General features: G+C 40.2%; 1 protein-coding gene across 1 annotated transcript; it reads left to right on the top strand.

The window, feature by feature from the left end:
- Positions 1-351: 351 nt before the first annotated feature.
- On the top strand, positions 352-11,059 carry CTHRC1 (collagen triple helix repeat containing 1). The gene is made up of 4 exons (XM_090282770.1): positions 352-607; positions 4,454-4,675; positions 6,425-6,641; positions 10,697-11,059. The coding sequence occupies exons 1-4, from the start codon at positions 455-457 to the stop codon at positions 10,837-10,839; spliced, it is 735 nt and encodes a 244-aa protein (XP_090138896.1). The 5' UTR covers positions 352-454; the 3' UTR covers positions 10,840-11,059.
- The last annotated feature ends 5,400 nt before the right edge of the window (positions 11,060-16,459 follow it).

Genomic DNA, 16,459 nt, shown 5'->3' with positions numbered 1-16,459 from the left:
ATTCTTGTGGGTTGTCGCTGGACCCTTGTGAAGGCACGTGCCACTACAGTGTCCATTTAGGCAGTACTATCTCCACTCCCGTCCTCGAAGTCTCCACTTGTGGCTACCTGACGACAGCCATCTCACCCCGACTTTGCAAGAGGCTTCTCCACGCTGCCTCTACAGCCCCGCGAGGGTCCCAGCGGGCTAAGCAGCGGCCGCAAGAGGAGGCGGGCTCGGCTCTTGGCCCGCCCTACATCAGGCTCGGGATGGGGGCTCCGGCCTATTACCGGATGGAAACTCCTGGTGTCCAGAGGGGCGGGAGGAGAGGGGGAAGGAGGGAGGCGCACGGGTGAAAGGCGCATTGATGCTGCCTGCGCCGACCTGGGAACGCGGCGGGGCCAGACTCAGATCACGTCCGTTCTCCTCGGCTCCTCCAGCTCCAGCTCTGCGCTGCCCGGGGCCGCCGCGCGCCATGCGCCCCCAGACCCCGGCCGCTGCCTCTGTGCAGCAGCTCCTAGGTCTCCTGCTGCTCCTGCTGCTGCAGCTTCGGGTGCCGTCGAGCGCCTCCGAGACCCCTAAGGGGAAGCAAAAGGCGCTGCTCCGGCAGAGGGAGGTGGTGGATCTGGTGAGTGCAGGGAGCCGGGCACTCCGCTGCGCTGATGGAGGGGGCAGAGCGTCAGTCCAGGTGTTGGGGAAGGTGGGGTCTGTACAGATGGGTGTGTGTGTGTGTGTTACTTGCGTGCGCCTGGGTGTCCTGCTTTGTCCGAGTCTATAGGTAAGGAAGAACCTGGGCTGTGAGTGTAATGATGTCCTGGGATCAGAATTAAGGGGCCATTGTGGAGCGGAGATGCGACGTCAGACGGGTGGGACGCCCCAAAGTACAGGGATTTGCCCAATAATTTCTGGCCTCTGAAGCCCCCTACTCCTTCACTCCCCTGTGAGAATGGAGAGGGTTAGAACAGCAATGAGAGTAGAATGAGAAGTTTGGGTAGGTTAGAACGCGTGGGAGCTGCCTGGGAGAGACCCCAGACCGGCTGATTGCCTGGGTGGGCTGGGCCAGGGACATGCAACGTGTCCTTTGTTGGGACTGAGGGCCACGTCTGCCCGCAGGAGAGAAAAACAACCCCTTAGAAAGCCTCCGTCCAACACTTTGTAACTTGAAGACTATGAGTCACGTTGGGTCATCTTCCTAGGGAGTATGGGCTGCAATTTACTTTGTTGGACGACCACAGCTGGGGCCAGGAATGGTTCAGAGAGTTTACGGCCGGAAGAGGAGATGAAGACCCCGGCACTCACTCTCCAAGGACCCATTTTATTGTTCTGTTTAGACAGCTAGGCAGTCACTCCTTTCAGACACCCTGAGTTTTCAGCCCGAGGTCACCAGGTGGGAGCATCCCAGTTGAGCTAAAAGCAAGAAGACAGTTTCCAGGAGAGCAAATAAATAGCCCAAGTGCTTTCTGACGGGCTAATCTATGGGAAGGTCTGTTTGCTTAACGCTCTTTCCGTCTAAAAGTCAACAAACCCAGGGGAGGGTAAGAGTGATGCGTTCACAACTACCATATTCCTTGAGTCAATCCTTAAGTCAATCCTAATTGCGGACAAATAAGGTTTACAGGCATTGCCGGACGTGAGAGGGGGCATTTTTTGATTAAAAAAAAACAACAAAAAAAAACTGTTTTGAATATGTTAAGCTGCCCTTGTAAATTGAGCTAATAAACCAAGCTCCGTGGCAACTTCAAGAGCCAGATTCAAAAGCTCTGGAAGAAAATTCCTGCCATTTCATGCAGCGCTTTTCGGTGATGTGCTGTGTAATTTTGCCCCACAAAGCAGAATATGTGTTCGGGACTGCAGTTCTATTTTAAGTGTCTAAATTGTTTAAAATTGTACCAAATGAATGTGGTTCATGTGAAGCTTGCATTTTGTGAATTTGTAGTTACGATACACAAAATAACCCCTTTCCCTGTAAAGCTAGCAATTTTTTTCTTCCCCTGCAAAGATTTACAGTACCTGTGGTTTCCCATAATTCTAGCCTGACTTGGAAAAGCTTACTGCAACCAGGTTCAGGTGCGTCCTGGAGCTTGGATTTGGTTTTGTTGGAGGAAAAAAGTCCACATAGTCGTTAAGAAAGTTTCAACAGTGTCTATAAAGCAACTTCTTTGTACAGATCTTTCAAAGCAGTTCTTTCAAGCTTCCAGCAAGCTCTGCCCCCTGGTGACCGGTGAAAGAAATAGGGTTTCATTCCGCAGACTTTTACGTATCTTACCCCTGACCTGGTAGGTACCAAAATGGGTGCTGTTAGCATTTTAATGTGAAAGAAGACAGATGCAGTATCTGTGAAAACAAATTAAGTAAAATTATGTGGTATTTTAGAGTAAAATGTGGATAAAAATTCTCATCCATGGCACTATGGACATTTTGGGCTGATCATTTTTTGTTGTTGGGACTGTCCTGTGCATTGTAGCATATTTAGCAGCATCCCTAGCCTGTACTCCCTAGATGCTAAGAGCAATCTTGCATCCCAAGTTGTGACAACCAAAAATGTCTCCAGACATTGCCAGTGTCCTCTGGGGAAAAAATGGCCTCAGCAGAGAACTACTGATATGAAAATAAAACTTTGTGTAGCATTTGCCTTGAGGGTAATGATAACGAAGAAATCAAAGAATACCACATATTATTGTTTCTCCTTTTCCACCTGAAATCTATGTCCAAGCATTGCATGTGTCTGCTAGTGTGAGTGAATGAAATTACCAAAATGAAAATTAAATGTATAATTAACTAGATTGATTTACAATACTTTATACTTTAGCAAGTCTTCTAATACTTTGGCACTTTTGTTGCTTTTCTTACTGTTTCTCTGGCAGAAAATAAATAGCACTGTCCTTTTTTCCCTTACAATCAAGAAAATAGCACTGGTCAAAGTCACAAAAATCTTTTATGAAAACAAAGACCAAAGAGGTGATGTAAAAAGCAAATTGATTGGCAAACATTAGAGACATAAGGCTGCTGCCTAAGTCGTGTTATTATTAGATTTAATAACATGACAATGTCTATTCCCAGATGGTGAACTTAAAAGATAAGCTTTGAAGTTATTTTAATATATAAGGAACCTTGTTTTTAATTCTGATTGGACAGTATATTTATATAAAATGATAGTATATTTACATAGAATTGTAGATTGTGACCATCTGTGCAAATGGGAGAATATTAAAATAAAAATTTAAGTGGACTGGGTTTGAGATTTGGACTGTCTAAGAAGTGGACCAATTCAGGAATTAGACTGATGGGGATCAAAATATATAACTACATTGGCTTTAGGGTGTTAACTGGAGGGTTTGTTAATACTCTCCTCTTCCTTGTAAGGTCCAACCAAGGGAGTGGACACACTTGCCCAGGGTCCCTTGCCCAGGGTTCATGCTTTTGGGGGAATGAGAAGAGTAATCATGACTGGCATATGCACTGTTTACAGTGTACCAGTCACTGTTCTAAGCACATTTTGTGTATTATGTTACATCTCTGACAAACCTTACAAGATATTTAAGAATCTTTATTACAGTAGTCCCCGTCTATATCGCAGTTCACTTATCGCGGCCTCACTGTATCACGGGATTTTTAAAAATATTTAATTATTTATTGCGGATTTTTCACTATATCGCGGGATTTTGCGGTACTGTATACATGTGTTAAAGTTATGTAGGTTTAAGAGTGTAGAATATGTTTAAGAACATAAGTAGTGTTTATAAAAGTGTGGAAAAGGTTAATAAGGGAGTGGGAAAGGCTAATAAGGGGCTGGGAATGGTTTATAAGGGGCTGGGAAAGGTTTATAAAGCCTTAAAATATACATAAATACTAAAATAAATGTAAGGTTCCTACTTCGCGGATTTTCACCTATCACGGCGGTTCTAGAATGTAATACCCGCAATAAGTGAGGGAATACTGTATTTCCCCCATTGTACAGATAAGGAAGGACGCACTGACATGTTGAGCGGATTGCTCCATCTCACATAGCTAATAGCGATAGAGTTGGGATTAAAATCCAGAGAACCTGGCTCTAGAATCCATGCTCTTAACTTCTATGTGATAACTGCTGCTGCCCTTCCCCGCTAAGGAAAACAGAGAATCCTAGCACTCAAGATGTTTGCTAGATCACTGGCATCCTATTGAAGACTACTAGTCACCTGCAATATGGTCACTGACTCCTTCTCAGGGAGGACGAGTGGTGTTGGCGGTCAGAAGTGTTACCCTAGTGACATGTCCTGCACATAAAATGTGTAAAGAATAGGAAAGAAATCAAATCACAATATTTTAGAAATAATTTTAAAATCAGTTCTCTAATAAATCATCTAGAACATGAGCAAGTGATATGAAAGGATTCTTGCCTCCAAGGGCTCAACATAAATGCAATTCTAATCCGATCAGAGTCTTTGAATGTTAACTGGTGAGAGTTTTTCTCCCTTTCCTTTTTCCGCTGCAGTATAATGGAATGTGCATTCAAGGTCCTGCGGGGGTACCTGGTAGAGATGGGAGCCCTGGGGCCAATGGCATTCCTGGTACCCCTGGGATCCCAGGGCGGGATGGATTCAAAGGAGAAAAGGGGGAATGCCTGCGGGAGACTTTTGAGGAGTCCTGGACCCCTAACTACAAGCAGTGTTCATGGAGTTCACTGAATTATGGCATAGACCTTGGAAAAATTGCGGTAAGTAAAATCCGAATGATTTTAAAATTGAAGCAAAACTTAAGGGTTTTTAAAGTTGAGTGTTAATTTTAGGTGAGGTTTTATTTTATTTTTATCAAAAGACTTTAAAAAATTAAGGCACAGGTAACATGTGTCTTAATGAGAAAAAATTGATAACATTTCAGAGTTAATTTTAAAAAGGTATTTCTAAGACAAATAAATTACCATATTATTTTAACTCTAATACCTCACATAACTTACTTTTTAAAAAATGCAAATGAAAAGGGAGAGCATATGTGTCTGTGTTCACAAGATTGGATAGTAAGCAACTTTCCAATCTTATCCTAAAGTAAATTTAAGTTAGTCTAAAAAATTTTGCTGTGGCTCCAAACGTAAAGGTGGGAAGAAATTTCAAAGACGTTACCACATGATAGGAATCATCTGGAAGTGGCAAGTCCGTTGGTATTTGTCCTTTTTCTGGTTAGCTGGCCTAACTTAAAACTGCTTAGCCTAGGAGAAATAGAATGGCCAAATTACTCAAAATAGCCTGGCTGGCAATGTATTATGATTAATAACTCAGTTACTTTGATCAGTGACTGCTTCAAAAGTAATTGGGAAGTCTTCTGGGATGTCATAGAATTGAAGTTGGTACTATTTCTAAGCCTTTCCTCTTTTGTTGACCAACTCTATATATGGTTCTATATCCACAATGTAGTACCTCATGATATTAACCACTACTGTCACCAGACAAGTACAAGATATTTTATTTTTGTTAAACTCTACGGTTTTAATCTTATGTGTATTATCCCTAATTTTTAACTCTGCTCTTTGATGTCTGCTCTATTATCTATAAAATTATTTGCAACTGTCTTGATTTGATTTTTATGTGATAGAATTTCCATAAAAATTCTTCCATATTTTGGTGGCTGGGACCATTTTTAGTTTCATTTGTGATTTCTTAGAAAGCATTTTGTTGAAATGTTGCCTACTTCTTTAAATATCTGACACTGATAGACGTGTTGCTTATTTATAGTTCATCCAAAGTCGCTGAGTTGTAGCTAAAAGCTATTCCTAATGGTCTCTGAATTATTCATGTGTTTTTAAGTTCCTTTTAGCAGTGGTCAGAATGGGTTTGGGTGCCTTCTGCATGTAAAAGATAGTAAGATCATGACCCAATTGACAGATAATTTTTACAGATCAGTTAGAGGAAAAAAAAGAAAGAAAGGAAGAAAGAAAGGAAGACCTGGGCTTATAATTGTGTCACATAGGTAAAGACTATAAACACCCCACCCATGCTTGAACCCCTGGTACTATTTGCTGTTGATCAAATAAAAATAGGTCAAGACTGAATATATCTGGACAGTACTAGTCTAGAATGTGAGTTCTATGAGGGCAGAGAATCTGTTTCATTTACTGCTGTATCTGTAGCATCAGTACATTGGGCTCAGGAAATATTTTTTGGAATGAAAAAAAACAAGTAAATATATGGGTTGATTTGTTCGCAGTACTGAAGACTAGCTCCTTTGGTAAAACTGAAAGATACCTTCAGTGGGGTGCTAATTCTAAGAATGCCATAATTTGATTTTTTTAGAATTTCTAATATCAGAGTCACTTATCTATCTAGCAGAAAATCCTTTTCCCTCTGTAAAAGTTAAGCTTTTTAAATGTGGTTGGGGTAAAGGATAGTTACAATTCACAATACAATGTGAAAGGATCTTTTTAATTAAAATAGGAAATGCTAACCAAACCGCATTTCTGGGTGTGTTACAGGAGTGTACCTTCACAAAGATGCGCTCCAACAGTGCTCTGCGGGTCTTGTTCAGCGGCTCGCTCCGGCTGAAGTGCAGAAGCGCATGCTGCCAGCGTTGGTATTTCACGTTCAACGGAGCTGAGTGTTCAGGACCTCTTCCCGTTGAAGCCATCATTTATTTGGACCAAGGAAGCCCTGAACTAAATTCAACAATCAACATTCATCGCACTTCTTCTGGTATGTAGAACAGTGACATTTTGCAGAATGTGTCTCAGATCTTTAGAGACTAAAGATTCGTTTGACTCCACTATCACGGCGGATCACTAAGACAGCAAGTTTTTAGCCCATAATGCTCCACCATGGTTGCATTTAAGAATTTCTTGAAATGGATCTTTTAAAAAATATGCAGATGCCTGGGTCCCATCTCTGACCAACTGAATCAGAATCTCTGGGGGTAATACTGCATTTTTTTTTTTTAAAGTTCCCCATGGTTGAAGGTCACTGATTAGATGAAATGGCAAAACAGCGCCTGTAACGCCACAGAGCCCTGGTTTTCAGCCTTGGCTACACAGTGGGCTCAACTAGGGAACTTTAAAACAGCCCAAGACCTGCTTACCACCCCTCCAGGGAGTCTAACTTAATGGGCCTGGGTGCAGCCTTCGCAGCGGGACTTCCAAACCCTTTCCTGGCTCCTATAATGTCCCACCAAGGTTGAGAACCTCTAGCTGAGATTGATGTGGAGACTGCTTTTTCTGTCTTGTCTTTTCAAAGAGTAGATACAGTTTGCTGTATTTGTAAGAGACAACATCTCTATACTGTCCCTGCACTCTTGGTTTGTTTCTACCTAGTCTGAGAGAAAAGACATTCAGTTAAACCAGTGGTCGCTTAAGCTGTAAAAAAAAGTTATTGGTTTATTTTATTCTATTTTAAGGTTCATTAAAGAAAGCTTAGAAGATGCCAAAAGTAGAAATGGGAAGACTATCTTTTAATATCATCACCCAGACATACCACTATTAATATCTGGCTATTGGCCATGTTGGTTTCTTGAGTGGCTGTGGGGTGGCACTCCATGACGGTGCAAGCTGGGAGAATCCCAAGAAGTGTGTATCATGAGCTTCATTTACCTGGTTTCTTGAAGGGATTTCTCACTAATCTTGTACTTAAAAATGGCAGAGAGAAGAAAAGATAGCCCCCCCCAACCCCCATCCACTGTTAACCAGAGGAATTTATATTACAACATGCTTCAGGGATAAAGTCAAATACTTAACCCCCTCAAACCAATTATCTCTAAGAAATCAAGGGCAAGCTTTCCACATTCTTCCTCAGATCCCTACAATATCCTCAAGATATGAAGGAGATATTTTAAGTCCCTGTCTTTGCACATAGAGAAGGCCCAGGGAAATAAAATGTCTCATCCAGGACAGCAGAATCAATGTTCAGGAGAGCAGAAACCAGGTCCTGCCCTCCCGTCTCTCAGCCCTCTCTTTGGTCAGATTAAAAAGCCTCATCACTAGGACCTTAGATATATGTGCTGGAGGGAAAGGTGTACTTTCGCTCTGAGAGGTCTCTAAAATAAGAAAAATCTAGATATAAAATTAAAATTTGATTAGAAAGTGATATGTGTTAGACAGCAGTTGATATAAACAACTTACTTTTTATTATATTGTCTTTAAGGTCTCTGTGTTAATATCTTGCTATAATAAAAGCCCTTGGGCCTAGGCACTGTGCTCTATATACACATACACTTTATAAATTATTTAACATGGCATTTACCCGCCATGGTGTGAAACCTGATTTAGTGTGATCAGAAGTGATTTATATTCTTAACAGTTTTTATATTAAGATGGATTGAAGGTGACCTCTATAGTAAAATTACTGTCCCCTGTTCACTGATACTCTTTCTTGAGGAAAAGGAAAAGGGAATTGCAGTACTTTTACTAACACATCAGAGGATAACTTGACACCTTGTATATGCCTAGGGGAGTTTGAAAAACATTTAAATGCCATCTTGTTACCTGGTTCTAGGAGAAAATAGGTTGAGAACCTCTAGTCCAACATATTTTAGCTGCTCAATAAACTGAAGTGCTATCTTATCATAGCAAAAATGTTCATTCAAAATATTTCTTTCATTTGTTGAAAACCTGTGTGACGTTAATGCTAGACCAAGCTTGTCTGAAGTCCTATAGGTTTAAGTGAACATGTTTCTAGGCCATGGATGGCAAGACCTCAGAAAAACATGTGGACTTCTGGGCATTCTCACCTGGCGTGGCACTGAGGGCATTAGATTAAATGGGACTCTGGGCACACTACTTAGTTCTCCCAACTTTGCAAGAGACCTGAACCAGAGCCAGGGCCCTGGACCCTGAAGGTCTTGCCTCATCATATTGCTCCAGGCCTGTATCCCTGAGGCTCAGCTGGAAGGCAGTGCCTACCAGATAGGAAATGTGACCAGTCACCTGATGTCACCCCTACATTCTGTATATGTCAGGACTCATTTTCTAAAAAAATCTGAAACTCTGAAACTCGGGTTCCCTTTACCTTTTACACAGATATCAAAGAGATTATATCTTTTTGCTTGTTAAAATGACCACTGGGGGAAGTGTTTTTATTTTTATTTTTAATGTAGGTGAAGAAGATCAAATGCAAGTTGTGTCTTAGTATGTGAAAGTCAAGAGACCCTGAGGAAAAGTACATATTTATATAGCAGAAGGGGAAAAGTGGAGTTGTTCATTTTTTTCACTATGAGGAAATTCTGTGTAAAATGGGCTCCCAAATTGTGGGACTGGTATAATGATTATGCTAGAATTTCTTTTAATGTTATAGAAGTTCTTTCCTCTACTTGAATACCATCAAGGGTACAAGTAAGTATTGGAAAGGGCTTTCTTCAAAACAGACTTTCAGGAGACCGTATTTGCCAGTGATACATCTGATAAGGAGCTGGTATCCAAAATTTATACAGAACTTATACAACTCGAACACCAAAAAAAACAAACAATCCAATTAGAAAATGGGCAAAGGATCTGAATAAACAGTTCTCCAAAGAGAACATGCAGATGGTCAATGTCACTAACCATTAGAGAAATGCAAATTAAAACCACAATGAGATATCACCTCACACCTGTCAGAATTGCTATCATCAGTAAATCAACAAACAACAAGTATTGTCAAGGACATGGTGAAAAGGGAACCCTAGTGCACTGTTGGTGGGAATGCAGACTGGTGCAGCCACTCTGGAAAGCAGTATGGTGATAACTCAAAAAATTAGAACTGGAACTGCCTTATGACCCAATGGTTCAACTTCTGGAAATATATAAAAAAAACCCTGAAACAATGATCTGAATTAATATATGCACCCCTATATTCATTGCAGTGTTATTCATAATAGCCAAGATTTTGAAGAAGCCCAAGTGCCCATCCATAGATGAGTGGATAACAAAGTGGTACATCTACACAATGGAATACTACTTGGCTGTAAAAAAAAAAAAAAAAAAGAAGGCAATGTGACCTTCTGCAACAGCCTGAATGGGCCTGGAGAATATTGTGCTAAGTGAAATAAGCCAGTCAGAGAAAGACAAGTACCATATGATTTCACTCATATATGGAAGTGGAATCTAATGAACAAAATAAACCAACAAAATACAAACAGACTCATAAATATAGAGAACAGAATGATAGCTGTCAGAGGGGAGGGGGGTTGGTGAAGGGATTAAGCAAAAAAACCAACCACATAGACACAGACAACCATATGTCGATTACAGAGGGGAAGAGGGGGTTAGAGGAGGTAGAAGAGGTACAGGGTGGGTAAATGTGATGGAAAGAGACTTGAATTTGGGTGGTGAACACAATACAATATAAAGATGATACAGTTTGGAATTGTACACTTGAAACCTGTATAATTTTATTAATCAATGTTACCCCAATAAATTCTATAAATATTTTTTTAAATAAAAAAGACTTGCAAATCAAATCAAAGTCTTGGCTTTTAAAAGTGTAGGCTTCCTTTGTTTAGTCAAATAAATTGCTTTCTGTTTTAGGTTACATCTTAAACAAATTCTGGTTTTATAGTTAAAACCTGTAAGAAAAATGTCTGTTAAACTTATGTCATAGAATGGATGTGTATTTGTCTTTTTAAAGTAGTTATATGCTAAGAAAAACACTTATCAAGTATTAGACTTTATAATTTACTGTACATTAAGTAGATTTATTATCTGGCTTGCTAAAGTAACAAAGTTTAACTAAAGGTTGTTGTTTTCTAAAGAAAGATGTATGTACCTTTCCTCTTTGTTTTGCAGTGGAAGGACTTTGTGAAGGAATCGGAGCCGGATTAGTGGATGTTGCTATCTGGGTTGGTACTTGTGCAGATTACCCCAAAGGAGATGCCTCTACTGGATGGAATTCAGTATCTCGCATCATTATTGAAGAACTACCAAAATAAATCCTTTAATTTTCATTCCCTACCTCTTTTTGATTATACCTTTGAATGGTTCATTTTACTGACATTTTATATAATTTTTAGGTATATATCTGAATGAAAAAGTGTTTACAGACCAAAGTGTGATTTCACACAGTTTTTTAAGTCCAGTATTATTCATTTTCCTTCAACCAAATATGGTTTCAGGACTTTGTAGTTGAATAGAATACTGTCTTCATATTCCCATTTCCTGAACCTGTACTTTAGAATGTCATTGTGGTCTTTAATTTTTTTCCTATTCTCTTAGTATAACACCTTAAAAAATATAAATGTTACCAGTCTTTGTACAAGTTGTAAATGTTCAAAATTGTTTTATATCTGTGAAATAAAACTTATTTCAAACAACCTCGATATCTTTAACTTAATTCCTACTAAAATTAGAGTGTCTAGTACTTTATATCTGAAAAATTGAGTATAAACCAAATTTTGTATTTATTTATTTTAAAGTGATATATCAAATTTAAAGTATACATATAGTAGTGTTTCATATTTTGAGGGATACAAAGAAAAAAATTTATGTGTCAGGAAATACACTAGCACTTTAGGAGTTTTGTCTTTATTTAACAAAGAGTAAAAAGGCATGAATTCTGGCCTCAAATTGCTTACCATTTGGTAGGGAAGAAAAAATATATATATAATAACAACAAATTAAAGATTATATGTTGATTGCCATGAAAGTTGCTGAAGGAGGCAATATAATTCAAAGAATGAGCTATCAATTTGGGTTGAGGTGCTCAGAAAGAATTCATGAAGAAGGAAGTACAGGTATAAGACTGATAAAATTAAATAAATCCTGTGCTTGAGTTGAAATTATCAATATAAATTCATAAAGTATTTTAAAGCTGTAAAACAACAACTAATATTTTTTACTGAAAAAGCCTAGAAACAATGACCAATTAAGTAATGCTCAGATTGTGATTTCTGCATATCATTTCCTACTAAAAGGAATTAAGGCTCCATGAATTAATGGAGGATTTCAGCTCTGGGGCAAGAAATGTACAGTATGAGCCCAGGTCATCTTGGCATTACTGGAAAACAAGGAAACTATCAAAGACAACTCAAAAGGATCTAAGAGGCAACTTGAATTGGTTCCCACTGGCAAAGATGATATGATTTAAGCATTAATAAAGATAATAACTGCAATGGTTTGAAACACACCAAATATGTTTAAATGCATGAGTTCATAATGATATTAACACAAAATTCATTGGTCAACTTAGAGGGCACTGGCAAATGAAATTGTTACTTTGAAAATTGATATTAATACATTTTTATAAAAAAAGCATTTACTCTGCTTTCTGTATATGAATTGTATTTCTGGGTAACCAAATTGTTGATGAAGGGAAATTTTTCCTTACAGAAGTGTGTGGATGTGGGTGTGCGTGTACACAACCCTTCATGAATTAGATCTAGCAATGATGATCAATGACTGATAACATTCCAAAGAGAAAGAGCAAACTATATGCTTCCTAAAGAAAGTATATAATACTACCCAAGAAGTAGTTTTGCTCAGAAAACAAACCTGGATCTGATTTAGCCTCTAGTATAAGCACTAAATTTTAGGATATACAGAGGATAGAAGAAAATGCTAATTGACATGACAGAGTTATAATCAGCAAATCCAGACTAGAAAACTCAAAAGACAATTTGATATCTTCAGCAAATAGCAAGAAAAGAGAAAGAGGGGAAAAAAAAAATGAAGTAAAAGAGATTTCATATAATATCAACCCATTTCAACATTTGAACTTTATTTGGATGCTTAAGGTAATAGAAGACATTTGAACATTAAATAGTTGATATTGAATAATTATGTATTTTAGGTATAATAATGGTATTGTGGTTCTTTTAAAATAGTGCTTATCTTTAAGAGATACTGAAATATTTAAGATGAAGTGATATTGATGCCTGGCACTTGCTTCAAAATAATCTGGAAATGAGAAGTGGGTGAGAGGGGATCTAGATGAAAAAATGTTGAAGACAGATGGAAGTTAACCAAGATGGGTCCCTTTTTTGACACATAGAAACTGGGATTAAGGACATTTTGGGTGGGGACAAGAATACTAGTTAAGACCTCTGAATAGTCATAGACCAAGAAGATATTTGTGTTCCATGAGAATGCCTACCAAAGAGCTTTCACTGCAGGGCAGACTCTTAATAATGAGGTGGGAAATAGTACTCTGGGTGTCAGTCAGCTTCTTCCCCCAGACACTCCAGTGCTAGTTCAATGGGCCCATGAACAGAGAAGCCACGGTGGCAAGGATGGAGGCTACGTATGAATTCAACAACATAGAACGCTAGTGCTACTGTTGAGTAGACACCAACCTGAGTCCCTAATATGGCACTATTTCCTGGGGGGCCAAGCCGGCCACATAGTGGCAGGCTGATTACATTGGACTTTGATCGTGGAGGGGCCGAGATTCCTTCTCAAAGAAACGGACATATATTCTGGATACAAATGTGCCTTTTCTGACTGTAATTCTTCGGCCAGCACTACCATCCACAGATTCACAGAATGCTGTATCCACTGTCACGGCATCCCACACAGCATTGCTTCTGCTCAAGAAGCTTCATTTCTCAGCAAAGACGTACAGCAGTGGGGCTCACCCATGGAATGAAACTGGTTTTACCACACACCCCATCACCTGGGAGAGGTTGACCTACACAGAAGGTGAAATGGCTTACTCAAGACTCATTATGGTACCAGCTGGTAGACAATAGCCTGAAAGAATGGGGTTCTCTCTTACAGGGTGCAATATGCTTTGGATCAGAAAGCATTATATGGTATTCTCTTTCCTATAGCCAGACTCCAAGCTGTAGAAGTGGAACTGGCTTTGCTCACTATTACCCATAATAACCCATTTGCAGACTTTCTGCTTCCTCTCCTGGGACATTTGGGCTCTGCTGGGTTGGAGATCTTAATTCCAAAAAGAGAATGCTTCTACCAGGGAACCAACAATGATTTCACCCAGTTGGAAGATGAGACTGTATTAGTTTTCTATTGGCTGCATAACAAATTGTCACACATTTAGTGGCCTAAAACAACACAAATATATTTTTAAGTATATTTTTCTGTGGGTCAAAGGTCTAGGTACAGGTTAGCTGGGTCTTCTGCTCAGGGTGGCACCAGGCTTAAACCAAAGTGTTGACTGGGGCTGTGATCTCATCTGAAGCTCCAGATCCTCTTCCCAGGTCTTCTGGTTGTTAGCAGAAGTCAATTCCTTACAGCTGTGTGATTGAAGCCCTAGTTTTCTTGTTAGTGGAAGACTGCTCTCTGGTCCTAGAGGTTGTTCTCAGGTTCTTGCCATGTAGACCATCCTTTCACCATGGGGCTGGTTTTCTTCTAAACTGATAAGGGAATGAACTCTTCTGCTTTTAAGACTTTCCTAGTTAGGTAGGTCAGACCCACCCAGGATTATCTCCATCTGGATTTTATTTAACTGATTAGGGACCTTAATTGCACCTGAAAAATCCCTTTGCCATATAACATAATCACGAAGGTGATATCCAATTATATTTACAGGTCCCAACAATGCATAAGGCAAAATTACACAGGGTGTGTACACCACGGGGTCCATCCTAGAATTCTGCCTACTACAGACTGCCACCTGGCCATTTTGCTTTCCTTATACAGTACCACTGAACCAACAGGTGAAAAACAAAAGGTTAATCAATTGGCTGTATGGATTGATCCCAACTGCCAAGGGAAATTGGTTGCTGCAACGGCGGAAGCAAGGGGGGCCATGTTAGAGAACCCTTTGTTAGTTAGAGAAGGTGTAATTGCAGACCGTTGAGTGGTGAGAAGGGAGTTTGCTGATTTGCCTGAACCAGAAAATGATTCTAAAACATGGACATTTTATAAGGTTTCTCCTAAAGCTTCCATGCCAGCAGTAAAGGTTAATGGAAAACTATGGGAACCAGAAAAAGGCAGGATAATTGAGGACTCAGACACCTCGAGAGGAAAGATTTGGATCACTCCACCAGGTAGGTAAAGAACCCAGCACTACAGGTAAGGAAAATATGGAATGGGTAGTTGAGGGTGGAAGCTCGAGATATCAACTATAATTGTGTCCAGTTACAGAAACCAGGACTGTGAGAGCTTTACCTGTTTTCTCTTCATTATATGCACATGCTTATTTATATATGCTAATCATTCTTCTTTCCTTCTCTTTCCTGTTTTCTCTTTCAAGTTAGTGGAGGTCAACTCTACAAAGCAGTCTTTAGTTAATAGACTATTCCCTGAGACCATGACTGAATTTGAGTGGTAATTAATAGCCAGCAAGGGGTTCATTGACTGTTGAGGCTTTATGTCTTCCCATCTGGGAGAAGGGCAAGAACTTCACTTATCAGGGGATAGCTGCATCTTGCTGTGGAAGCTGAGTAGTCAAAGGGGTTGATTAAGCCTCTTATCAGCTGCAAACTCATCCTTCAGTACTGTACCTGCTCTGAGATAATAGGCTGGACTCGAGGCATTTCTCCTTTACAATGAGCACATTAAGTAGAGGATACTGGAGGGACTTTGCAGGAGGAAAGAAGCTTCTTTTCCTGGTTTCAGTGTACAGCAGCTTTTTTCTTGCTCTTGCTGCATCATCTGTCAGTGGTGTGTGTATGTGTCAGTTTGTGGACATCTGATGGTGCCTTGCTGTTTGCATACCCAGAACCCACAGTCCCTCAACTACCTTGCAGCCCCAGCCTGGGAGGCCAGGTGATCACCTTACTGCAGGCTTCTTGAGAGGGACACCGCATGTTCCTAGTCTCGCGCTTTTAGCTGCGCTATAACTCCCTGGCATGTCCATCCACCCGTCTTAGCTTGCCAGCCCTCAGCAGTGTGGTTCCTGAGTCCTTTCCAATGTGGAAAAGTTCAGCTCCTGACTTTGCACCTGCAGAAACACCCAACATTCCTCACAAACTGCTCAGCAGCCTTGCCTTGCTTGCGCCCCAATGGGTCATTTCCTGCTGAGCAGATGATTCTAAGCCAGCTCTGGCCAGGCAAACCAGCAAACTTTCTCACCACCCAGTGGTCTGCAACCACATATCCAATGACGTCTGAGTGCCAGAGGGGGCCCTCATCCAAGCTTGTCCTTCCTTGGGTACTCTCTCCCTCAGTGCCAGGGTGCCACTTAGAATTCTCTTAACATAGTTATATTACTGTATCCTAACTTAACAATTATTTCAACTTCTGGTTAAATTTACTGTGTGTTCTGTCTCCTGGTTGTACCTTGATTGCTAAAGCTGTGATCACTGGGTGAGTTCGGGACAAGGAAGTGAACATGAGTAGTACTTCCTCTTCTCTCCTTGGAAATAAGCTGCTTGCAGAGAGCATGCATTTTGCCTCCTTACTTCTTGCCATAAATTTTAAAAGGGCAGGTTGTAAAATAGTCTTGGTCCATTGTTGTCTGTGGCTGGATGTGTATGTCTGCAAGGGTCTGGGGCGTGGTATTAGGAAGCCCACCTCTATACAGATGTTAAGCCATATTCTCTCATTGCAGCCTTATTATTAATAAAGATAATATTTCACGCTTCACTTACCTCTTGTCTACTTCTGAATTAGTTTAGACCCCGGGTGGGGAAGAGGTTAATGTGATTC

The sequence above is a fragment of the Furipterus horrens genome, unplaced genomic scaffold (genome assembly GCF_987537825.1).
Source record: "Furipterus horrens unplaced genomic scaffold, mFurHor1.1.pri manual_scaffold_7, whole genome shotgun sequence".
Taxonomy (NCBI): Eukaryota; Metazoa; Chordata; class Mammalia; order Chiroptera; family Furipteridae; genus Furipterus; species Furipterus horrens.
Note: the sequence above shows the minus strand (reverse complement) of the source record. Positions and strands in the feature narration are given on the sequence as shown.